Here is a 25,633-nt window from a genome sequence, read left to right as displayed (position 1 = left end):
AAATGGTATTTTTACAACTTCATTTAATTTGTTGTTTTAAGTTATTTGCACTTGTGTGTGTCAGTGGTGGAGGAAGCATTCAGTTCCTTAAAAAAGTACTAATACCACACTGTAAAAATACTCTGTTACAAGTAAAAGTCCTGCCTAGAAAATATTACTTCTGTACAAGAATGTGAGTATAATCACAAAAATGTTGTAGCAGAGTATTAAAAGTAAAAGTACTCAATGTAGAAAAATGTCCCCTGTGACTGTTATATTATTATTATATATTATATCATCAGATTATTAGTACTAATGCATTAATGTAAAAGCAGGATTTTACTGTTGTAGATGATTAAGGAGCTAATTTTGAACTACTTTGTATCAGACTGCAACTAATGAATGAATCTGCTGATTATTTTATAGAGATAGAGATAAAAGCCATGATAATTGAATGATAATTAAATTAAAAATGATAATTAAAAGGAAAAGCAGCAAATCTTCACATTTGTGAAGATGGAACCATACATTTTTTTTGCCTGAATAATGCCATACGATTGGCAAAATATTTGCCGCTTTTCTGTCAATCAGCTAAGTGATTAATTAATAATTTTAGCTGGACTTGTGTTAACTGTTGGGTAGTTTAATTTACAACAAAGCATCATATTTTATAAGCTATTCACATGCAAAAGTTTAACTCTTAATTTCCCTCTGAAATGTTGTAGAATAGAAGTAGAAAGTAGCAGGAAAAGAAAATACTCCATAAGTACTCATTTAATATACTTAAATTTACATATATATATGTTATTAGATTGTTGATACTGAAAATAGTATTTTATCATTGTAGACAGTTAAAGTAGAGCTACTTTAAACTACTTCATATGCAGTTAACCTAGAGGTCGGACCCCTCCACAGGGTCACAAGATGAACTAATAATAGTAATAATTATAGATCATAAGAATAATTGTAAGATTGGTGTGGTAGGAAGGAAGACTTAAAAAAGGGGCTGTGGCCCAAATCTGTATTCATTTTTTCGGAGTATCTAATTTTTTTTAGTTTTACCTCTTTGGGCCAAACAGTCATTGAAATGAAACCATCTGAGAAGTTCAGAGGGCAAATGTCTCTGGTAGATCAGGCAGTCTAAATGTCACAGACAGCAAATATAGTGTACATTTTGTCCAATTGCACCTTTGCGCTTTCAACTGCCCCACAGGTGGTGTTAAACTCAGAACTGTTCACATAGATTTCTCTATGTTGAATTAAAAAAAAAATTTAATTCCCAAATTTAAGATTTCTTTGTCTTTGATCCACCGTCTTAAAGTAAAAGTTGGCAGGAATGATAAGTTGGAAGCGGCCTGAAAGGAAAGAGGGCAAACTGAATGGGAGAAAACCTTTGAGACTTAATGTAGTCCTTTATCTTTTCTCTCCCTCTTTCAGTGTAAAACGCTCACTTTCTCTGCCTGGATCACCTTATACCATTCTCAGGTTCAGCCTATCAGCACCTTTTTGTGTAGAGCTCTTGTTACCCCACCCCACCCTTGGGAAGATGGCATTATACTGTATTTGGAAGGGTAACAGAGCTCCCTCTATCTCCCTGAGACATGCCACTGACCTGTAATTAAGTCCCATTGTACCATTCAGAGAAAACTCCTCACCAAAACGGACAGAGGGCAATGTGTGTGGATTTCCAACAGCTCAGATACCGCTGTGACTAATGCTCCGCCACACAAGCTGGGTTTATCAAAACGCACCACATGCAGCACACATTAGAGCTTGCATTTTCCCTCTCCAGAGAACTCAAAGCCATGTTGATTGGTAATGAGATACAATCCACACTGTCCATCTCTCATTAGTGAGCCATTGCTGGCTGCCTCTGTCTGTGTTCTCACCGCTTGCCCCCCCCCCTCCCCGACACACACACACACACCATCCCCATCCCTGCCATTCAACCCCATTGATCATGCATGCAGAAATTTAACACACCCCTTAATTCCTGTCCAAATAGCCCCTGTCCCACTTCCAGAGCTTCATCTGCTCGTCTGCAGAGGATAGAGTAGGCCTGTGTGCTCGGCAGGACACTGGCTGCAGCACTCAGCGAGGATAAAGTGTGTTAGAGAGGACAATCACAAATCTAAATCTGTGCCCAAACATCCTGCGTTACACACTCTGAGCTTGGTGTTGTTGCTCGGATTGATTGCCTTACAGATACGTGTGTATTTTGAGCGTGTTGCTCGAAAAAGACTCCTAATCTCCAGACGTCACGGTCCAAACTTTGCACCAAACTCTGAGCCTTCGGGTGGGACGGCGTCAATTTTACACCCACCATAAGTCAAAGCTGTCATTGTCTTTGAGTGGCGCGGGCTATTGATTGGCCTTAACATTGGTCACATGTTGAGTCAGTGTTGAGAAGATTAGCTGGAGCTGGCTTTGGAACTAATTAAATACTTAAACCCCAGCAATGAATGAGCACACAGCACACAAACCTCTTGTTATACCTCATTGCATAAGCCGGTTTGCAGTATGGAGGGTGTATTAAACCAGACAAACACAATGTTTGTGGTGATGTTCAGCACTGATACTAATCAATTAAGCTATAGTTAATAGATCAGTTAATATCAGTGAAACATACCATAAAGTAATTGTCACTGAAGCACCTCAGACACACTATTAGAGCCTGTGGGTACATTAAAGGAGTAGTGGGCCTTCATATTAGAGAAACATCGGCTTCGTTTTGACTTAATATTATTTAAACAGGCTACTGGAAGTTAATAGTTGTGGCTTGACTGACCTTTCCGTGAACAGGGTAACCTACAACGTGGCCTGTAAAAGTTGTGTCTGTGGTATAATTTTTAGTTTTACCAGATTGAATTAATAGCACATGATATTAATTTCCTGACAACAACAAAAAAAAAAAAAAATACAATTTGCATTGACATGTGGTGTGTCATAGTGTGTCAGAGGTTTTTGCAAGACGAGACCTCTCAAAAACGGTTACGAGACAAAATTACACATTAGTTCTTGACACTGTACTTTGTGGCTGTTGACGCTTCCTCTGAAGTGGAATGGAAAGTGCGTCAAGGTAGTCAAAACTAGCCAGAAGGTGACCGGAAGTTAGAAGATTCTGCCTTCATAATAAAGGCTTAATGGTCAATCTTTTTTTGACACCGACTTTTCCAAGTGTGGTGGTTCCTTTCAATTCAGTGAGGTAAATCTCTTTTATCTTATAAAAAGATACTTTTTTTTAAAAATCACATAGTATCGCAGGAATACATATTTTATAAGTAATATACTTAATCTCTATATGTTATGTTTTGCTTTATAACAGAATTGGACAACTCTGGTCATATCTCCAACTTTGACATGAAATAATATGAAATTTGATGTGTTCCTTGTTCTACTTTTGTTTTTTAAGAGTGCAGGACTAAAAGTTCATCCCAGGAAAGACTAGCCTGCTGCTGGCTCAGATCACTCAGAACAGACAATATCAAACAAGAAAACTACTGTAATTACAGGTCTATTAATCATAATGTAGAGCGGTAAAATGGCAATAGGCCTTTATTCACTTACTGACAGAGAGGGAATGTGCATTGGTTGAACACCCTATATTGTTTCATAACGTTTCATAACAGTTAGTCACCTCATTCAAACTAAACAGTAATCAGTTTAGTTGATCCAGTAGTCACTTTACGTAAATATCACTGATTACATTCCTCTATAAAAAAAACTTCACAAAGTACTACCCATCCCTGATTATGAAAGCCCATGTGGTCAGTGCTGCTTCTGAAAAAACACTCCCCCATGCCTTTAATTTGAAAGGCTGCAGCGGAAGCGGTGCGGTAGAGAGCTGCAGCCCTGACGACGGAGCCGCGTGCCTCGGCGGTGGGATGAGAGACAGCAGCGGGGACTGACTGGAGGAGGAGGAGGAGGAGGAGGAGGAGGTGGAGGAGGAGGTGGAGTCTGTCCCAGCCTGCATCTGGCCCGCTCCCCTCTCTGTCACCCCGGGCCAAACCCGCCCAGCTCCTCTCACTCACTCTCCGCCTGTTCTCCCGCACGGCTCGGCCATCGGACACACGCAGCACTCACTCACAAAAACACAGCGAGGACACGGAATGGAGACGGAAGGGAGCCAGAGCAGCCTGTCCACCGCGGACTCCCCCCACGACCCCTGGTAACGAAAAAACTTTTTTCCCCCCCCTTTTTGAAACTCTTTCTTTCCTACCTCTGCTCACGCACCTCAGGAACAAACCTGGCATTCTGCGTGGAGACTCTGGTCTGCAGCCAGACTCGCACACCTCCACACAGAGAGCCTTCATGTAAAATCAGAGATGGTACACTGTCACATTCTGTCTTTACCTCCAGGATTACACTCCCAGAGCCTCAATAACGACTTTGTCTTACTGTGTGAGCCCAGACGCATTAAACTCACTCAATCCTCCTTTAATGAATATGTACATTTATTATATTTTCTCTCTTTTTTTTTTTTTTTTCCCCACAGCAAAATGTTCATAGGTGGACTCAGCTGGCAAACAACACAAGGTAAATCTTTTTCCACCACTAGTTCTCATAAAATGCAACTATGTGTTGAAAAACCCTGGACCAGGTGGAACTATGGGAAACTTATTTGGAAAAAGCTGTATTTCTTAATATTTCTGTTTGCTTACATTGAAGTTGTTTGTTTGTTTTCTCTTTTTTTTTTGAGTTTTGAATATGAATCCTGCTCCAGAATGAATGTGCCCATTCAGAACTACCATAGAACGAATGAGTGATTCTTAAAAGCTCATTAAAAAGGGTGAAATACTACTACTACTACTACTACTACTACTCAGTTTGTAAAAAGATGAGGATTATTTTTGTTTAGATTATTATGTAATTTTGCGTTTGTTGGAGTCCTGATCACAGGTCCTTTTATGTTTGACACATTTAATTGAAAAAAGGATGAAATTTGGTGAGAGAAATCTCAGCAGGGTGAAAAAGTTGGACTAGCCAAAGTGCTCGCTGATTTTCTATTAAAAAGTTGTCCTTTCTCGTGATTCATCGGTGACCGTGTCTTCTCTCCTCCTTGTTGTGTTTCTCAGAGGGCTTGAAGGAGTACTTCTGCAAGTACGGCGAGGTGAAGGAGTGTATGGTGATGCGAGATCCGGTTACTAAGCGCTCGAGGTGAGGGAGCTGTGAGCCCGGCTTCTCTGCCGGAGCTGAAAGTTTATCTGACCTCCGTGATTCCTGCCTGCTCATAACGTATCATTACATGTCAACATCAGTTTCTGTGTCATTAATACCCCCCCACACCCCCCCTCCCTATGTCTGCAGAGGGTTTGGATTCGTCACCTTTGTTGATCAGGCCGGCGTGGATAAAGTTTTGGCCCAAACCAGGCACGAGTTGGACTCAAAAACAGTGAGTTCTCTGTATTTACTTCCCACCACCGGCTAATCCCGTTGCTCAGTGTTTGATTAGTGGATTTTCCAATAATCCGCTAGAGAGGCGTAACATTGCTACATTTTAGTGTGTTTACTAAGGTTCCACTATGCTGATGTTTTCCTCAAACCATGTCTGTGTCAGCTGCCACACCTCAGATGTGAACACTTTGCATGATTAAGTCAGCAGTGGACAGTGGAGACACATGGGAGAACGTGCTCTCTCTCTCTCAGCTCTTCAGCCAAACTCAGTGTCAATTTCCATAGAAACAAGGGGAACTGACAGGGTTTACTCTCACTGCCCATCTTTGATTTGGTCTCTGGGAACAGTGAACCGAAAACTTTCTTTCTGCTTTTTTTCCCTCCCGTCCCGAGGGGTAGAATTGACCCCCCAAAAAAAGTTTCTGAATGGAACCGGCAAATGCAACCTGAAACCATCAAGGTGTGAAAGCAGCAACAAAACAAACTCCCTACAGCTTCCTGTTGATCTCAGGAAGAATAAAACTGAGACTGTAGCGATGATAAAGTCAGCGTGACACATTCAGGCCCTTTCACCTGTGTGGATTGTAACTTAAAATGTATTAATCGCCTGTGTTGCAGTGTGTGTGTGTGTGTGTGTGTGTGTGTGTGTGTGTGTGTGTGTGTCTTTTTGTCAGTAATGAATGTGGGCCAGTCTGGGAACAATGTGGCCCGTTGGTCGCCATAGGGACCACTGCCCCCGCCTCTCTCCTCTGTGGGAGTGGTGATGGCTGCGGGTTAGTCACTGTATTGAAATGAGGGGAGGCTATTTCTTCTTTCCCCTTTTGTGCTCTGAGCGATGCACCTTCTCGAATCTTTGGAGGATAAGTGGAATAACTGAGGAAAGAAATGGAGAAGGAATAAAAAAAAACAGGTTGTTTGCTGTAGAAAGTTACAAGGAAATGAGATTTTTTGGGTTATTATTAATCCAAAATTAGCAATGGTGGAAGTTGTTTGATAGAGGAGTCAAACTGTATTTCTCTTGGTCTCCCCAGTGCCCCACTGCTATAGTGTCACTTGCAGGCACGACAGCTATGACAAGTAGCGCCATCATGGTTGGACGCCACTAACTCGCCATGGGGTTTGTTTCCATAGTGACTCCCCCCCCTCCACAGTTGAAGAATGGCTCTGTCACAAAAGAAAAAAAGAAGATAACAATGCACATCATTTACAATCATTTCTAGGATACCAGAAATCAAGGCAGCATAAACAGTCACAGTCACAGATAGTGGAGGTCATGATACCGACTGTTTATCTTCTGATAAGCAACTTATTAAGTTTATTCATGGAAGAACCCTCAAATGACGATTACCTCTTTCTAATTTGAGTTTTTCCTCTTAACTTGGGCATGTGTTAACTCCACGCAGCCTCGTGGGCCGTGGCAGGGCCCCTTGTGGCTGGCGGTTGGGTGTGTCGGTGGCGTTTTGGTGGGGGGCTGTGGCAGCCTCAGAGAGTGTGTGTGCTTGGCGTGGAAAGAGCTCAGTGATCAGCCACAGGGGTTGGATGGTGAGTAGAGTAGTCCTTTTAGACTGCTCACCCTGCCCCCCTCTCTCCCTCTCTCCCTTGCTCTCTCATGCTAACAGGTTATCCTGTTAGAGAAGGGAGAGAAAAGTTCTCCAGTGGCAACAGAAAGAATGTGCCATGCTGTGACCGACTGAACCGCTCCGGCACTGGAATTAACAGAGCTTTGCTCTGCCGAGAGGCTAAAGAGCAAATACAGTGCTGCAGAGGAATTTATTGGTACTTATTGTGTTGAAGGACAGATGCGGCCCGGTTTGGACCAGTATAGCAAGGCAGGTTTTACTGTGATTTATGTAACTGCTGCTGTGTTAGTTGCCCCTCTGAGTGCCCTCCCAGCCTCCTGCTATCTGTAAAGTCAGTGACGGCCGATGCAAACTGCACCTTTTGTGGGACAAAGTTTCCATTCAATCGCAGCTCCGAGGTGCACAGCGGAGAGTTTTACAACAAAGTCACACAGCTCAGCTTTGCAGAGTTGCATCAGGCATATTTGTGGCCCCCATTAACCATTTCCATGCTGACTTGAGTGGAAAGAAGGGGGGGGGGGGGGGGGGCAGGGCAGGATAACCCCATCTGTGATTAGTATGGCTCTCTTAACTAATAGGATTGGAGTCAACAAGCTTGAGTTGCTCCTCTGAGATGTCGAGTGCCGCCCAATCGGCATGTTGCTTCAAGTGTGTTCCCATCCCAGCCTGTGACAGGCAGCGCACTCGGCCAACTGTTGCATAGCTGGGATGTAGTTGGTCAAAGGGGATTGCCCTGATTTCGTAAACCTCTCTTGGAATTACGTTCAGCTTCTTCCCTGTTACCTTGCTGTGAGTGCGCAGAGGTTAGGCCTCTGACACCTTAAAGCAACTTCACGTGTCTTTATGTGGGAGAAAGTGTTTTTTTTTTTTTTTTTTTAAAGTTAATGATCCCCTCCACGTTTTATGACTTATAAAACACTCTGCTCAGAATAATAATTTGTGTCTGATATGTTTACAAACATTACACATTCTCAAAAGTATAGCTACGTCTTCTCTCTCATTGAAAAATCCAGAATCTGTGAATATTCAGATATTCAGATAAGTGTAACTGCTGGACTCAAGATGTCTAATACCTGCTTGTACGTAAACACCTTAAACTCAGATTTTAGGTAAGTACAGAGGACATTTTCCCCCTCCAGCAGACGGATGTGAAAACAGCTTTTTAGCATCAAACTCTGCACACACATCTGCTCAAGTGAAGCTCAAACATCCAGGTGATGCAACAATCTCTAGACTTTGCTGTGATCAACATTTTGTGTCCCACGAAACAAACCGATTTCATTTATACAGCCACTTTATCTGTTTAATGTCCACAATTTCCTCCCCACGGATGTGCTGTGTGCTGCCATGTGTTTGACTCTGCTTGTTTGTGTGTGTGTGTGTGTGTGTGTGTGTGTTTGTTTTTGAATGTGCACAGGAGTGTTGGACATCAGGAGGGTTGGTGACCGGAGGTGACTATCAGAGTAGTCTAGCCACCATAGAAACTAAACAGTAGACTCTGCATCTGATCCTCCAGTCTTAGCCTATAGTCTTCTCACTCTGCTCTCTAGAACAAAAGAAAAAGAAAAAAAAAAGAAAAGTGGCGGTGATGTGAACTCTTATCGGAGTAGAAACAACACTGTGACCCTTACTCTGGTAAACGCATGTGGTTTACCATAGAGGCTCTAGCTCTCTACTGTAGTTCAACTCTACCCTCTCATGGTTACGGACTAATCTTAGCGCTGTACTGTCTCACCATCTGTTAGTGTAACTGCAGTACAGAGTGGAGTAGTCTAGTTGTTCTCTAGCTCTATTAGACCAGTATAGACTAATATAGAGGTCTCAAATTCCAATTTTACCGCCTGTCTATGATTGCATCCTCGTGGCATGGTGTGGTTCTCTCTCCAATCTCAGCCTTGGTGACGTTCAGTGGGCTCGGCCACATTATGTATCAATTTCTAACTTTTTTTTTTTTGTAGTTGTAGAGTTAAGATTAATAAGAGGTGTCAAGCTGGTCCTTTTTCCCCCCGGGTGTAAATGTAAGGAACTGCAGGGTAGAGGACGATCCGGATCTGCCTGAAAGCGTACAGGATGGTGAGCGCTCCCTGTTGTTGTCGTCACTTCCGTCTAAAGCCGAGGGAGGCCGAAAAACAAACGCTAACAAACAAAACTGGGGCGGATCTGCCGTCTATGTGGTTTGATCGGCAGCCCCCCCCCCCCCCCCCCCACTCCCCCCGTGCCGTCGTCCTCTCCTCTACTTGGTCCTCGCGCTCTCTTTTCCGACACACTTGTCCTCCCGCTCGGGCTTTCCTCGCCGAGGTGAGGTGTGTTTGTGATTGTAGTGCCCGTGTGAGATTCCAGGAGATCACATGTCACATGGTGGTGACGAGAGAGGCAGGGGGTTCGCTGGACATTCCCAGGCATTCCACCTGAGCACAGCTGCACACACACACACACACACACACACACACAATGATTTGTTTTATCCTTGTTTTCATCCGAATATAAGCATGTGCAATAATATTTCAGAGTAAACATCACCAACGGATGTACAGGAAGTTCTATGAAGATAAGATGTTTTAAAGAGTTGTTTCACCCAAATTATGGAAAGAACATTTTCTCACTTACACCTGGAGGGAGCTACCCAAGCAGGCGGTTTTGGTTTTCCTTGCCAGGTTTTGAGTATCTGTGTTTTTTTGCCTCCACGTCAATACAATGGAAGTCAATGGAATTTAATTTGTGGTGCGCACAACAAGAAATGGCCGCAGCGTGTCTTCCCAGAAACAATGTTACTGTTACTTTGGATAAATCATGGGCCTCAGTGTGAACAGATTCATTTGAACCACTTTCAAGTTCCTATGAAAACTGTTGTTTATGGGAAGAGATTTTTCAAATATAATTTGCAATTGCTGACCTCTCAGAACCTGGGTAAAAAAAACAAAACAAAACAGAACTATCTGCAACTAGACCCCAGTAGAGGGAAGCGAACCAACCCTTCAATGGATATATAATTAGTTATTATTAGTGAGTTATTATCACCTGCTGGATGTCAAATTTTACTCTCCCTTATGTCCTCTACCACTGCATCGCTGTCAAAGTACACACAGTGACATTCAGACACACACACATATCAACAGATGACAGCAGTGCGTTCAGACCAGGACATAGTCAGAACCTGGTCGGCTGTCTGAAGCAGGTTATAATGAGAAAGCGTCACCATCTTAGCATGTGTTGATTTGGGAACGTACTGTACATCGGATGTCAACTTCATCCAGATTTTCCTTCACAATTATAAATGGTGTCATTCTGTTTTCCAGCACAGTGAGGGCCGAGAATGATAAAAAAAAAAAAAAAAAATCAGGTGTCTTTGAGAGTCTTTCATTGCTCTGATTTAGGATTATTGAATACATCATGCTAGGCCAAGAGGAGGATAGCATGTATATATGACACCGTCAGCGATGAGTCGTTTAAGAGCCAAAGATGAGGGTGTGATGCCAGAGTGCACCAACAGGTTGCTGGTTCACCTGTGCCATGACACAACGCTAACCAGGCCTCTCTCTTTGTTTTCTGTATTCTCTCCTGCAGATCGATCCAAAGGTTGCATTCCCTCGCAGAGCTCAGCCCAAGGTGAGTCAAACCGTCTCCTCGTGTTAGCCGTGCGTGCATTGTCTGCAGCAAGGTTAGTGTGTGTTGAGCGTTTCAGTCTCTTATCGGGGCTAATGCCTCGTAATCTGATGAACGCGAGCAGCGTTGACATCACTGAAGTGTTACGTGATCGTGTGTTAACAAATAAGCGTTCGCAACTTCAGAGACACTCATTATTGTTAAACCTGCCTAAACGTCTGTATTGTGTTTCAAGGACGCTTTGTCCAGATCTTAACCAGTTTGCCTCCTCTGTTAGCAACAACATGGAGGGGAATAGAAAGGATAGCTTAATGAGGCATGAAGGAATACTGGTAGTGAGCGCAGGGAGATTGTGCAACCTTATAACTTTTACTTTAACACAGCAGATTTGCAGAAAACGACTGGTGACCCATTATGAGTCCCAGCTGCAGAAAGTACAACGTGTGAAGTGTTCACAAGGATAAAATGGTGAAATGAACTATACATAAAAGACCAGTGAATCACTGAAACTGCTTCACTTCTGAATGTAATGTCCATGGACAGTGTCCCATAATGCAGTGCTTAGTGGAAATGAAAGAATGAATCAGAGCGCAGAAAACAAAGACATTCAATTAATTCTTGGGAGAAAAATATTTAAATTTTAACTTGCAATAATGTTCCAAAATCCACAGTTTGACTTGCATGTATACACAGCTTGTATTCCATGTGATGAACTATAATATCACACGCAAAGCTAATTTATCCGCCTTGTCACAAATAGCTATGAAGGGAAGTGGAAGTGATGCAAAAGACCAAAAACAATTATAGGTGTAGTGGAGTATTTGCTGCACCCAGGGTTGGCTCGCTGTCCAACGCAGGAAATAGTGTGTTTTTACCTACCTAAAAAACCACTACTTTTGATCATTTATTGCAAGCAGTAATTCATTCAGATTTTAAAGGTTCAAAAGTCTGTCTGTCTCCGTTTTTTTTTTTTCATTGATGGTCATAAAATGACAAACCCAAAACGGCCAAAGTTTTTATTGTTCCACCTAAAGAAAGTGACGTTTTCTGCTACTCCTCCTCTAAATGAGCTTTTAACGAGCGGATAATAACTATTGTGCCTGTAATTTTGGGGGCAGTGGTGAGAACAACTTGTTTGGTACTTTTGCTTTTAGAATCTGTAATTATATTTCTTAAAACTATTTCTTTTTCAGTTTTTAGTGTGGCAACAGTACAAATTAACATTGCTGAGTAAAGTACATTTGTCACTAACAATACTGTAGTTTTATTAAGTATTAAAGTAGTAGAGTGACCGCTCATTTATCGTAACCTTTACAGTACCTTTTAGGACAAAAACAAACTGCTATCCTGATAGATATATCATTTCATTAAAAATCTACGCTAACAGACATTACAAAACATTTGTTCATCCGCGCCTCTCCTCTTCTTACAGTTAGTGACTCGAACCAAGAAGATCTTTGTGGGAGGCCTGTCAGTGAACACAACCATCGAGGACGTGAAACAGTACTTTGACCAGTTTGGGAAGGTGAGCGATGTTTCAGAGAGGGTTGAAGTTGTCGGGACGTCACACTGTGGTGAATTTGTTATTTGTTGCAATATTGATCAGAATGGAAATAAGGATCATTTTGTCAGTTCTAACGGATTCACATAAGTTGTCGGCATCAGTGCAGAAACACACCAACTGCCTCGAAACACGTAGTACCACGTCCCACCAGCTCGGCCGAGTCTGATTCACCACAATTCTCTGAGAAAAACTTCACTTGGAGTCGAGCGGCCGCCTGGAAGTTAAGGGGTTACCACGAGGAGGAGGAGGAGGAGGAGGAGGAGGAAGAGGAGGAGGAGGAGGGCGAGAAAGGAGGGAGAGAAAACGCTTGGAGAGGGTAGGAAGGGAAAAATAACGAGGCTGAGAGGCTCCGGGAGCAGCAGGCGAAGTTCGGGGGACTAGAAGAGGGAGAGAGAGGGAGGGAGGGGAGAGAAAAGTTTTGTAGTGAGTGTGTGGTGAGGAAGGAGGAGGGATTATCAGAATCTGAATTAATCTGATGTAACAGCTGCTCCTACCCACAACCCCCTCCTGGCCCGTTACCGTGGTGACCTGGCCTGCCCATTGTCCCCAAGTAATTCTGTGGGTAAGGGGGTTTTGTTCTGAAGGAGGAGGGATGAGGTGGTGTTGGTGGAGGGGGGGGGGGGGGTGTTAGCATGAGTGTGTGTGTTGGGTGGGGGTCAACTCAGGAGTTTGGTAACATTAAATACAAGTCGACTAATCTAAAAAAACCTGCAAACGTCTCACTCAGCCTTCGTTTTCTGAAAACGCTTGTTTGTGTTTGATTTATGAAGTATAAAGTTTTGCCCAAGTTTTTATATTCTGAGGACTCTGAACGAGGCAGAGAATAGATGATGGGCTGACAAAGGCACCGACAAGGGAGGGAGGGCCTGATTGAGAGAGGTTTGTGGAGGCGTAAGAGAGGGAACTGGGGCAAAGATGGGGTGGGGTGGGGGGGGGGGGGTTTACGAGGGCCATTATGCCTCTGTACAAAGCTAGACAAATATTTTGTTAGTTTGTTCAGAAGTTATCTGCATACTGGAAGTTTCTGGATTGTTCGCACTAATAAATGTGTCTTCTGGTGTGAAGCTGGCCGTATGTGCGATTGAAGTGCCATGTGAGTTTTTTGGTTGATCTTGTGCAAAAAACAAAAAACAAATTAGACAAAACAAAACCAAAAAAATCATATGAACTTCTTCAGCATATTGCAGGTGGACCTGCACCTCAAGCCCTTGACACTTTACAAAGTCAAACATGCGAAGACTCCGTTTTAGCCGCCGCGCCTCCGACTGCGCGGCACTTTATTTTCCGTTTGGCCTCGAGTTTCCCCGTGCTCCCTCCTCAATCATAACGTGGAGATGAATTTTGCCGAGAGAGATATCGAGGGATGGACGGGCGAAATGTGGGCTCCAGCCATCCATGGAAGTTCCTGATTAGACTGCCTCACTGGACCTTTTGTGTCCCGTCCTGGTGAGGACAAAGGAGCGCGGAGAGGGATGGGCAGGGGATAACAGGGAAGATGAGAGGTGGAAAAAAAAAAAAAAAAGGATAAGAGGGAATATTGTCCAGCGGTACGCCATTAAAAATGGCCAGTGTTTGAAATATCAAGCAATGATGTGCGATTAACTCAGTTTGCGGCGTTAAACGGGGAGCCGCGGGGCGTTGTTGTGATGTTTTTACTGCACCCTCCAGGACGATCTCGCGTAGTTCCAGTTCACGTTGGGATTGCAGAGGATCCTGTGTGTTTGCCTTGTTGAGTCAAGGTTTTTGGTGCCAGCTCCAACTCAGATCTCTAGCGTAAATCACAAAGTGTGCTCTGGGTGTTGCGGCCTTCTTGACCCTTGCTCTCCTTCACAATTGATGGTTTGAAGTGTTGGCAATCTGAGGAGTCTCTACTGTCGGGCCTCTTGGATAAAAGTGTCTGCTAAATGGCTAAAATAAAATGTTTTTCGCTGAGATATAGAGAGCTGAACATGTTGAGCAAATGTCAGGCTGGGAGGAGGCAGTGACTTGAGAGGCAGCGGAGTAACAGGTCCCCTTTCACACTGACACTCCTCACTCACCTTTGACCTTTCTGTAGGCAAACTGCCCTTGGGGGTCCACGCACACACACACACACACACACACACACACACACACACACACACACACACTCACACTGTGTGCTAGCACTGTGTGAGTATGTGGCTATGACAAATTGTTCAGTGGACCATATCCAGTTAACTTATTATAGAGCACAGATTCATTTACCAAATGTTTATTTGGACCTCCGTGTGCAGACTGGAGTATAAACATGTCAGCTTGTGACAAGAGAGAGGAAAAAAAACAGCAGAGAGAGCGAGAAAGAGTAGGCCAACTTTGACATAAGCTGTGTGTGTGTGTGTGTGTGTGTGTGTGTGTGTGTGTGTGTAGAATAGACACCTGTGTCTTTGCTCTATAAAGGGAGGCCGGGCCGGAGGGAGAGGTCAAAGGGAGAAGAGGAGGAGGAATTATGGCTGACTATGCCAACAAACAAAGCCTCCAGGCCTCTTTGTTCTCTCTCTCCCTCTCTCTTTGTCTCTTCTTTCTCCTCCCTTTCCACTTTGACCCAATCTTTTTTTTTTTTTTTTCTTCCTCCCTCTTACAGAACTCCCTGTGCTCTCTTTTCACCATATCTCCACCTGTCGCTATTCCTCTCCTCTCGCTATCAGCTCTCCCCTCTCATCGAGTCTCCACCTGCCCACAGGATTCACCTTTCTGCTTGTGACTGGCTCCTTTTTTTTTTTTTGTCAGTGTTTCTCTCTTTGCTGCCCTCTTTGTCTCACTGGCACTCTCCCACTATTCATAAAGCATATTTGATGTTGGCTCAAGAGCTCTTTTATATGGACTTTTTGTACAGTTGCCATGGGAATGTCAAACTTTGGAGGGGAGGAAGGCGGCGGATTATGGGCTCTCTGTGAAAAGGATTGTGACCAGGGCAGTTTAGCAGCAAACACAACTTCCAACTTTTCATGCCACCCGTTATGTCTGTTAGTCACATGCAGCACCAGTTGCCTGTTGTACAGTATGTCTTCTTATTTTCCTGTCGCTGCCCCCTCGGCCTCCTCTTTGTAACCTGTCGCTCGTCTCCAGTCCCCTCTTGCCCCTCCTCTCTGTCCATCTGTTGCTGAGCCTCCCTGCAGAACTTGAGAAGGGCTGAGGTCAGGCAATATGCCGCGTGGCAAGAGAGAGAGAGAGAGAGAGAGAGCGCCGCCTAAAAAACTGTTGTTTGTCTCCCCCCAGGTCGACGATGCCATGCTCATGTTCGACAAGACCACCAACAGACACAGAGGTGAGACTGGACTGACCCCTCTCTATGTTCGTCCATTACCTACATCTCTCCTTCTCATCGTCAATATACTACACTTCCTCCAGTCCTTCCAGGGTATCTATTGATCCCCCCCCCCCACCCCACCCCCCCACCCACGAGCCTCCTTCCTGTGGGCTGAGCTGGAGGAGACGAACGGGGCTAGTCTAATTAGCCAGTCCGTTAATCTGGATCAGGATAAAGCCTCCTTAAGCACCTCCTCCCCACCCTGGGACTGATCGATTATGACAGCCTACCAGCTTTGCCCGGGCCTTCTGGCCAGGAAGGGGGGGAAAAAAGGATGAGTGCAGAATAGCAGCATTGAAGGGGGTGGTGGGGGGGGGGGGGGGGTTGTTAAGCGGCTATTACAGCACTGATTACTGAAGACTATTAGCTGTGCAGAAAGGCCTACTGTCTGAATCCAACATACTGTGTGAAATGTGTTTCTCCTCATAAACTTGCCTCGTCCTCACCAGGGTTTGGATTTGTGACGTTTGAGAACGAGGACGTGGTGGAGAAAGTCTGCGAGATCCACTTCCATGAGATCAACAACAAAATGGTGAGCTGCGCGATGTGCTAACGACACTCTAATGCCACCACATCATGTAGAAACTAGACGCGCTGATTTGTCTCTTGCCCGCTGGAAACAGGTGGAGTGTAAGAAAGCTCAGCCCAAGGAGGTGATGTCCCCCACGGGCTCAGCCAGGGGGCGCTCTCGCGTGATGCCCTATGGAATGGACGCCTTCATGCTGGGCATTGGTATGCTGGGTAAGGTATTATTGATTAAGACAGGAAGGATGTGGTTGCACGCATGAACCTGACAGTAAATATTCCTGCATAAAGGCCGCAGCTGCCTTAAAGGTCACATGGTGTCTCATGGGGAGAAAGCTGACCACTTAACTCTCCACCGTGCAGCCTTGATTATGTAGACCTCTAGACTATAGAAGGGATCAAAAAAGACACAAACTGAATATTTAGGTACATGCAGTGTTTTTTACTTGTCAATATTTGCATCTAAACATATTCAAACCATTAATTAGCCAGATACATACATTATAGTTAGATAGATAATGCTTGTTTCATAGCGGTTTATGTGTTATTAAAGTTTTAACTTCATGTTCAAACTTTGAATATGGTTCTCACACTAGTCAGGATCTGCAGCAGTTCAGTGTTGCACTCCCATAAGGTTTTGGGACTCACGCGTGACAGCTTAAAGAACGAACGGTTAAAACAGAAGCATCAGAAGTTATCCTCACCCTTAGTCTACAGTATGGGTCAAGCTCTGGTTCCTACATTTCCCATAAGGCAAACCCCTCGAACCCCATACCTCCAGTTTTTAACGCAGGCTTACTGTTAAAAATGTCTCAGTCTCGAGAGATAACCCTGACGATGTCATAGTGACGTCATCAGGGTGGTCTCGGCTTGGGCTATTTATTAACTGAGCCTCAGCTGTAGAATGAGTGGAATGGCCCTTTAGCAATCCGGGTCTTCTCATTGCCTCGAACATTATCCTCCAGAGCAGGGCCAACTCATTAACAGATATTTATTATGGTGTCTGATTTAGTACTCACAGAGGGCAGGACCTGTTTGTGCATCTGAAGCTAGACTTGCCGCGCCGATGCTACCACCTACTGTTCAGTCTGAGAATGGCACCCTTCTCGTCAGTATTTCAGAGCTTTGATTAGACCGTGTAGATTAGGGGAGACGCCACCACACAAAAATGTAAAAAGTATGACATTTGTTTAGGGTGCTGGTAATAGATAACATTATTGTTGTCCGTCTGAATGTTGTTCTGAGGTCAGTTCTCCAGGTGTCGGCTTGTATACAAAGACCATCTCTGTGTAATGTGCACTGCTGAGAGTGAAACAGAAGACAAAGACAGTAAGCTGCTCAGTCCTGAAATCCAGACCACAGGTGTAGAATATCACCCACCTGCATGTCACAGACGGTACCAGGCCTCACTGTTAGGGGGCAGCACGACCACACACCTGTTGCTCTTGTTTGAGTCAGGTACTTCCTCTGAACGCCTCAATGATTCTGGCCTCTTAACTCTCTCCACAGGTTATCCTGGCTTCCAGACAGCCACCTACACCAGTCGCAGCTATGCTGGCATCACTCCTGGATATACCTACCAGTTCCCTGGTAATCATAGCACACTCTCTGCTCCTGATACACTCCGAGTTGTTTCTGTCACTTTAACTGAGAGATAAATACACAGCCGTCTTTAGTTAGCAGGTGCAAGTGTTCAAGTGTTCACCCACACAAAGTACAGCCAGTTCGATGGGAATGTGGTTAGTTTTGCAGGTATCTGGTCATAAACCAAAGTACTGGATGAATAGAAATTATGACCCGATGGTGGCGCGAGAGGAAAAGTCACTGCAGTCATTACAATTGATCCTCTATAGACCTTGAATGTCTGTAGCAAATTTCACTCATAAAATGACAACCTCTTAGAGGAAAAGTCAGGGACTCACCAAAGTCAGTAGGAGTCGCCCTGTTGGAAACATGACTGTGTTTACAAAATGTACTGAATCTAATAGTTGTGGGAATATTTCAGTCTGGACCAAAGTGTCGGACAGGGACAGAGCAATGCTGCAGCGCAGCTAAATGTGTATTTATTCCCTGAGCAGCAGGTTAACACGTTGTTGAATGTAGCGTAGCCTGTTTGAAGTGAAAAGGGAGGAGGATTTTGGTGTCAATGCTCTGATGAATTGATAAGACAAACTTTAACCTGTGTAGTTGTGTGAACTGACAGTAGACGCGCTGTCACAAATACAAACATGTTTCCACAGAAGCACGTGAAACACTGTGAGTGTAAATGGCTGCTTGTAAATATCAGGGAGTGGAATTGCATCCGCTTAGCTTAGTGTACAAGTATGTGTGTGCATGTTAGCGTGGCATTGTATTTCACTGTGAGTGTATGAAGTGAATCTGGGAGTTAATTCCAAAATTAGATGTTTTTACATATTGATGAAATCAGAGCAGACGCTTGAACTGAAGTGTTTTTAGTTTGTGTGACGAAATTGTAACATGCGCTGTATTTCTTGCTGATCTGTAATGATTTTAACACTACTTTATGGACCATGCTTTAATTCCTGTTTGCATTCCTCAAACCCTGTGTATGCCTACATGTGCTCTCCATGCCTCCTGTCCTCACCTCTGAGGTGTTTCCCTGCCTGTGTGTGTGTGTGTGTGTGTTCTCCTTTCTGGCGGCGGTGGTGTGTGTCTCAACAGCACTCTGATGTTTCTGTTTTAGAGTTCCACTTAGAGAGGACTCCCCTTCTGACTTCACCCCACCCCCCTGAGCTCACAGGTCAGTCAGTCCCTCCTCTGGACTTTACAAGCAGCATGTCGTCAGTCTGCTACACGGCACGTTAGCATCAACACCTGATCACTCTTTGGTTTGCATGTTTGTGTTTGTCAGTCCTCCTCGGTCTCTATCTGAAGGCAGGATTGCTGACAGTAATGAGGAAGTTCACTTTGAAGGCTCCCTCCAGTGACCTCATCAACCGCTCTTATGAGCAGCACTCTCATTGGCATTTTGTATTCACAAGGCTTGGTTGAAAGTTTATGAGTACTGGAGTCAGACTTTGAAGTTATGTTATTAGTTAGTCATTACCTGTCTGCCACACCAAGACGTTTAACCTGGATCTTTCCTTTTCTGGCTCTTTAGCCATTCCTCTCACAGCATATGGACCAATGGCGGCGGCGGCGGCAGCAGCAGCAGTAGTTAGAGGTATGAGTATTGAAAATATTATGTTATTTCTGTAAATGTTATTTTTTCGTACATCTGAACATGTGAAATTGAGGGGAGCCACTTCAAGATATATGGAATTCACTGCAGAGTCGTGTGCTGATTCTCTGTCATTTGATCCGTTGTCATTGTAAAAATATCCACCAATAATAGCCACTTTAAAGATGCGTAGGATCTTTCACGTATGAAGAAAATCAGATTAGAGGAAAATTAATTTGTTGTTTGTAAAGTATCTACGTGAAAGTCATTTAGTTGAACTAACAAGCCCCCGAGCCTTGATTTTGACAAAGTCGATGTTTTAACAGGTAAAACTTTACATTGTTGTTGTTTTTTTTATTTTACTTTCAGGCTCCAACCCGTCTCGCACAGCTGGATTTTTAGGTACGAGCAGCCCGGGTCCGATGGCGGACCTTTATGGAACAGCCAGTCAGGAGTCGGCTGTCAGCAGTTACCTCAGCGCTGCGAGCCCCGCCCCGAGCACTGGATTCAGCCACAGTTTGGGGGTGAGATAGCCTCTCTACTGATCACGTATTTTAGGAACATTCACTCCTATACTTTCTGGGGCAGCAGAGGAATTTGAACGCAGATTGGAAGGCAGATTGTTACCTTTGGACAGAGCCAGGCTAGCTGTTTCCCCCTGTTTCCAGTTTTTGAACTAAGCTCTACTCATCTTTATCAGTATCCTATAATAATATCAAATTTTCCACCGTGGCCAAGCGTAAAAGCTTTTATATGATATTTTGATATCATAATATGATATTTTTCAAATTTGTGACCTCATTCAAAATTTGCATTAAACCTGGCGAATGGAAACCCACTTATTCACGTGCCTGTGTTTCTCAGCTGTGTGCCATCATGACTTGAGGATGTGTGCAGTTATTCTTTCCAACAAAACACTGCAGCAGAAACCATATATTTTAGAATAGGAGAAATTAAAGTTTTCAGACTTAGAACAAATTGTGAACTTGTTTGCTTGCTCCCACAGGGCCCTTTGATCGCTACGGCCTTCACTAACGGCTACCACTGAGAGTGTAAGTCAGCCCTCTTGCTAAGTCATCATCATCTCGCTTTAAACGTATAAGACTGTTTCATCCGGACTAACCTGTGAGTAACCCAGGCGGTTTTTGTGTCAGTGCAGAACTGTAGACTGAGAGCTGGAAGGAGTTGAAGCTGCTTTGGAGCTGATCTGGCCTGTCTCGGTCCAGTCCGCCTCTCCCGCTGGGGCAGCTGAAACCTTCACCCCCTCCACCCTGGTGTCAGTCTGAACCCAGCCGACCCTACTGACGCCTCACTAAACTCCACCTCCTGAGGAAAAAAAGAAGAAAAAGTTCATAAAAGGAGTGAAAAAAGTGTATCACCACATGTAATAGCAACACATACAGATGCTGTATTTTTTTGTGTTTTTTTTTCCCTGTTGTTATGTTTCACCTTGCTGTTTTTTTGTGATGGCTGCGTTGTTTCTTTATCTGTTTTTGGCTGTGTTTTATTGGGTTGTTTGACCTCTGAACCTGATCTCTCTGAGAAAAGAGGAGAACAATCTCCAAGTGAAGCTTGTTTGAAGGTCAGGAGCTGTAATTTGTACTGGAAAACTGTATATTTGTCACTAGTTCATACTGAATTTTAACAAAACATTTGTGATTAATACTATTTCTTGAAAATGTGTCACAAAGTGTATATCTTGCTAGGTTTTTAACAAAGACTTGATACACTAATAATGGTCAGATGACAAAGGTCATTAGTCACAGTTACATAATAGGCCTACGTGAGCTGTACAATTTTGTAAAATATTGTAAATATGACTCTGGTTTCTGCGGGGGGGCTCCGCTAATTTCTGAGTGTGGGAGGCTTTTGGAGAAATGGTACGATTGCTTCTCTCATCAGTCCTTACGTGTTGGAACGCTGTTACGTATCATAGTTTCACATGGAGGTCAAGAACATTTCAGTGTGTTTCAGCCACGTACTGTATTCCTCTCCAGGCATTTATTAAGGATGTGACGTTTGAGTCTGTTACTGCGTTAAAAAACACTGCCTCAGAGCTCTGAGTTCAGCAGGAGAGAGGCTGAGTCTGGAACAACACTTTACGTTTGGGGATATGTGGGTGTGGAAATGCTCCTCTGTCAGAAGAGGGAAAAAAAACATGCTGTTTTCTTACTTTGTCATATTGTTGTTTTAACTGTGATTTTCAATATGTGATGATTGTTTGTGAAGGAAAATGAAGGACTAGTTTACAGGCGCAGTCATGCACAGTGAACACTGTTAGGACTGATTCACTCTGAAGGTCGTGTTGATATTTGTGTGAGCGTGTCATATGATTTTATACACATTGGTTTCCAATGTGCCATGTGCTGTTTTATTTTTTATTTTTTTTGGGGGGGGGGGTACCTCAGTTGCAAATGTGAAATTTTAATTTGACTTTTTTTGTTATTACATTAACACCTATGTCAAAGTGTGGATGGTTGAACCTTTTAGAAAGGTGGCTTTTCCAACAGGAAGGTGGGGGTCTTATTAACCTAGCCTGACACCGCCACCCCCAACCCCCCATCCATCACTGCATATCCACTGGAAGTCACAGACTGTAGCAATGTGACAGCTATATTTAGACCAAAACAATTATGTTCAGAGCTACTGGGATGTTGCACTGGCCCGATCACGATAAATGTGTTTTCCTTCGAATGTTAGCGTAAGAACAAAGCACTCTCATCTACAAAGTACCAGGTTTCACATTTTGATACACTCGCTCACACTGCTGCGGGCTACCATGGTAGTTCAATCTTCAATGCTGTTTTCACTGAAAAATAACAATCTTGTCAACACTGTAACATTTTCTGATTTTCTTTTTCCTGTCATGTTTATTCCTTTGAAAAACAACTTTTTAAAATTCCTAATAAATTATTTTAAAACATTCCATTCATGTGTCCTGTTTGACTTGTTTTCTGCACATAATGGCCCCTAAGAGCTTAACAGAAATGCAACATTTGGCTAAAAGATAAGGATACCTTCCACATTTGTGAAGCCGTTTTTTTTCTCACAAAGATTTAGAATTTTTGGCATTACATGGTGCCATGTGGCCCTTTTCACAATTCGGTCAGAGCTTCATTGTAGGCGAGAGGCTTTGCCACATTTCTTTGTCACATATAAGAGACGCACCAACATGAAGAAACCTCATTTAACACCTGCTGAGGAAACCCCTGATGAATGTTGCTGTTGTTGATGCCGTTTTTGTATAATTGTATAACCTTGTTTACAATGTAAAGAGAACAGTGCTGTTATTCTAATATATTCTCTAATTGTACCACATTTGTACAAAATTAGTACAAAGTTGTTTTTTTTAGTAATTTACTATAAATTAGCAATAATTATTATAAATTTGTACTAAATTACAATAAATTCTCTAAGCTATCCGAACCAGTAAAATGTCCCCCTTCTTTTTCCTTTCTAAGTAACATTCACTCGGCCTGTCTGCTGGTCCGAGTCTGCCTCTGCGTCCCTCTCATGTCTCTCTGCTGGCTGATCTCTCTCTTCCATCATCGCTGCTCCACTGCCTCCCCTCCCTCTCGTCCACCTCCACCCTCCCAGTGTCTCAGCTCCGTCGCCTCGCCTCTCTGCTTTTCCTGTCTCGGGAGAGCCGGTCATGAACACCAGGCCCTCTCTGGACGGGAGCGCTGGCGTCCTGAAGAACAGGGAGGCTCAGCAGATCCCCCCTCTGAGGAACTACCTCTGCCTCACCATGTTCACCTGCTTCTGCCCTGCGTGGCCCATCAATATCGTGGCGCTAGTTTTCTCTGTGCTGGTGAGTCATACAATGCTGAAAGTTTGGGAGTTCTGGACATGCTTGGTTCCTATTTATGAATCGTTACAGGACAAGATATTTCAAGCGATGTTTTATGAGGTTTAGTTATTTGCAGACAGCGCATGAAGATCATTCAAGATGTGTCAGGTCATATGGATACGCAGATTAGAGAAGAAAATGACAGAGAGAGGGAAAAACAACATGTCAGAGCTCTGGATATATAGCATACCAATACTTGATTGTCATTTTTGTGGCTTTTGTGCTTTTGTCTACCTACTGATCAACCAGCAAACATGCATTGCTACAGAAATAGCCTCTCCACTTCTCTGAGTTGTCCGTCCACCTAATTAACAAATACTTCTACTGATGTGTGCTGCTCAGATCAAATATACTTCCAGTTAATAGACTATCCAAGTGCCAAACCATGTTCATAACCTGCTTGGGCCGCTGTAATGTAAACCTTTTCCTGCAGCTTTCTGGTATCTGGTACATTAAATATTCCTCAATTTTCCCGAGAAGCCACAAAGTTGAAGCATCAGATCGGAGAAACACATTTCGGTTTCTCTCAAGTCTTTGAACTGTCTGAAGGGGGGGACAGGGTTGTGTTGAGTCGACGTGCCAACAGCAGCTGTTGCATCGTTGTAGCTGTGAGTAACAGGAGGAGGCTTGTAGGCGCAGCAGTCCACTGTCTCTCATCGCTGAGGACACTGGCTTCAAGACAAATATGAACTAGAGATAACAAGAAAAGGCAAAGCAAGGCAGGGAATCATTTCTCTCTAAATGTTCAGCACAGATTCCCCTGAAAGACATGTGCCTGGGTCAGGTGTGACTTGATACTATGTGGGCTTATTATGGGACCTGTTTCTTCTTCACAGTACATGCCTGTCCAAAGAACCTTACATGAATGCCTGAATGCTCAAGGTGTTCATCGTCAGCACTGCTGCCTCAGTGGGATTCAAATGTCTTAAAATTGAATTGAACCTTTCGCTCACCCCTACAGGCCCAAAAGAGCTATGATGAAGAGGACTACGATGGCTCCAAGCGGCTGGCTCAGAAAGCTCTCCACCTGGGGATTGCTTCTTTCATCATTGGCCTTGTGAGCATCACTGCGTACACAGTTGTGCACTTTGCTACGGTATGAAGGCACCAGAGGTATGACGCAAAAAAAATGAACTAAGTAGGATAGAGAGATTTCGAGTATCTTTTTTTTTTCTCCACAGCATGTGGTGTGACCTCTTGAGGAGAACGAGGAGGTGGACGTAGAGAAGAGGTGAAACTGTCCCGGAGAGATCAGCTCCATGGGGTGCAGAGGAGCTCTGCTTGGCTTCTGCTGCATCAACAGCTCTGGAGGTTTTGCAAGAGCTGGCAGAGTCTCACTTTACTGCAGAGTACTTCTCGGCACTGCAATGAAACTTTGGACAGTTTTGGTATTTGCAAGGTGAAAGGAATAATTACGCATATGTCTCTACTTCCACTGAGGCTTGTTTTGTAGTTAAAGGCCTTTGATGGACTGTTTGACAGCCTCCATTGTATCTTATTGTTTACTGTGACGGTCGATAACTGATTACCGATTAACTGTGATCTAACATCGACAATTGCTCTGCTTCACTGTACATGTGTATGTGTACATGCTGTGGGCGTGAAAATAAAAAGTTGAACTTTCACAAAACATGGTCTGATGAAAGCAGTTTCATTTGAAAGTTAGCTGTTTTTGAAACAATGCTGTGCTCATACAGGATGTCCTGAGATGAACTGAAAACTGGCTCAGAAATGCACATTTCATAACTTGAGCTGACCAAAATGTATATTTCTAACGATGACACAATCCATATTTCTGAGGGCATCAATGCAATACAATAATATTCGACATGGGTAGAAGCAACAATAAGGTAAGATACTGCACAATAGTAGCGGGTGGGTTTCATGATACCCACTCTGCTTCACCTACTGGCCCCAGTTCACACCCATCTTCGACGCCTGTTGCAATTTGTTGAGTCTGAGGGATCGTGTACTCTGATATGTCTTATTAACACTGTTGCAAGGCTAAAAATAGTCCAAGCATATAATATTCAGGCTGTGCAGCGGTCCAGAAAATAAAATAAACGTTTAATCACCGACTTAACAAGGTGGAGGGTTTGTACCTCCCTGTGACCCAGGAAGCATCTGCACTCAAAGTGCATGATCAACCTTGTCCTCTGTTTTTGACCTCCGCCTTGTGGCCGGCACCTGAAAAGCGTCAGTGGTGCACCCTGCCTCTCTGTCTGCTGCCCGCCATGTTCAGCAAAAAGAAGGTTCATAAATGAGCCCAAAGACCGACGATCAACTTAGTGGATTTACTGAGGAACTGCGGGTGGCCATGCGTCTTGGACACTCATGTGAGGGGAGGAGCAGACTTGTTAACTGTTCAGCACCTGCTAGTGAGCTGGATGAGACGAGAGGGGAAGCTGTGTGGTAAAGCCCCCAGAAAAATGGAGTAAGGATGAACTGGAAATGTCAAGCAGAGGAGCCTACTGGCCAAATCACCAACGGTCACCACATGGGCTGTTCTTGTAGGAAGGTCACCACGGCCACTCAAGAACTTGCTGGTGGATTGCTTAGGTCCTGGGGACCCCCTCTGCAGAACCCACAGAGAACTCAAGCAGGGGAGGCAGGGTTGGAGAACGCTGAC

General features: G+C 43.9%; 2 protein-coding genes across 6 annotated transcripts; both read left to right on the top strand.

Moving 5' to 3' along the window:
- Window positions 1–4,073: 4,073 nt before the first annotated feature.
- Window positions 4,074–20,322, top strand: msi1b (musashi RNA binding protein 1b). Of its 5 annotated transcripts, XM_070904017.1 has the most exons (16): window positions 4,074–4,147; window positions 4,475–4,515; window positions 5,055–5,136; window positions 5,287–5,371; window positions 10,518–10,559; window positions 11,989–12,081; window positions 15,358–15,406; window positions 15,898–15,980; window positions 16,072–16,189; window positions 17,252–17,302; window positions 17,483–17,563; window positions 18,678–18,734; window positions 19,095–19,157; window positions 19,524–19,678; window positions 20,161–20,206; window positions 20,309–20,322. In XM_070904017.1, exons 1-15 carry the CDS (start codon window positions 4,089–4,091, stop codon window positions 20,200–20,202), a joined length of 1,101 nt encoding a protein of 366 aa, XP_070760118.1. In that variant the 5' UTR covers window positions 4,074–4,088; the 3' UTR covers window positions 20,203–20,206; window positions 20,309–20,322. The 5 variants fall into 5 exon arrangements, with proteins under 5 accessions (XP_070760118.1, XP_070760116.1, XP_070760117.1 ...); XM_070904015.1 differs by lacking the exons at window positions 17,252–17,302; window positions 20,309–20,322 and having other exon boundaries at window positions 4,089–4,147; window positions 19,524–19,679; window positions 20,141–20,202; XM_070904016.1 differs by lacking the exons at window positions 17,252–17,302; window positions 20,309–20,322 and having other exon boundaries at window positions 4,089–4,147; window positions 19,524–19,680; window positions 20,148–20,202.
- Window positions 20,323–22,806: 2,484 nt separating this feature from the next.
- LOC139284733 (transmembrane protein 233) lies at window positions 22,807–24,306 on the top strand. Its single transcript, XM_070905092.1, has 3 exons — window positions 22,807–22,965; window positions 23,966–24,100; window positions 24,186–24,306. Exons 1-3 carry the CDS (start codon window positions 22,807–22,809, stop codon window positions 24,195–24,197), a joined length of 306 nt encoding a protein of 101 aa, XP_070761193.1. The 3' UTR covers window positions 24,198–24,306.
- Window positions 24,307–25,633: the final 1,327 nt, after the last annotated feature.

Source organism: Enoplosus armatus, chromosome 4 (genome assembly GCF_043641665.1).
Source record: "Enoplosus armatus isolate fEnoArm2 chromosome 4, fEnoArm2.hap1, whole genome shotgun sequence".
Lineage (NCBI taxonomy): Eukaryota > Metazoa > Chordata > Actinopteri > Centrarchiformes > Enoplosidae > Enoplosus > Enoplosus armatus.
Note: the sequence above shows the minus strand (reverse complement) of the source record. Positions and strands in the feature narration are given on the sequence as shown.

Bases quoted from the DNA above. Each gene is read 5' to 3' on its own strand.
- LOC139284733 (XM_070905092.1), top strand. From the start codon at position 22,807: ATGAACACCAGGCCCTCTCTGGACGGGAGCGCTGGCGTCCTGAAGAAC. The intron at 22,966-23,965 runs GTGAGTCATACA...TCACCCCTACAG, and splicing joins CGCTAGTTTTCTCTGTGCTG to GCCCAAAAGAGCTATGATGA.
- msi1b (XM_070904013.1), top strand. From the start codon at position 4,089: ATGGAGACGGAAGGGAGCCAGAGCAGCCTGTCCACCGCGGACTCCCCC. The intron at 4,148-4,474 runs GTAACGAAAAAA...TTTTCCCCACAG, and splicing joins GACTCCCCCCACGACCCCTG to CAAAATGTTCATAGGTGGAC. The intron at 4,516-5,054 runs GTAAATCTTTTT...TGTGTTTCTCAG, and splicing joins CAGCTGGCAAACAACACAAG to AGGGCTTGAAGGAGTACTTC.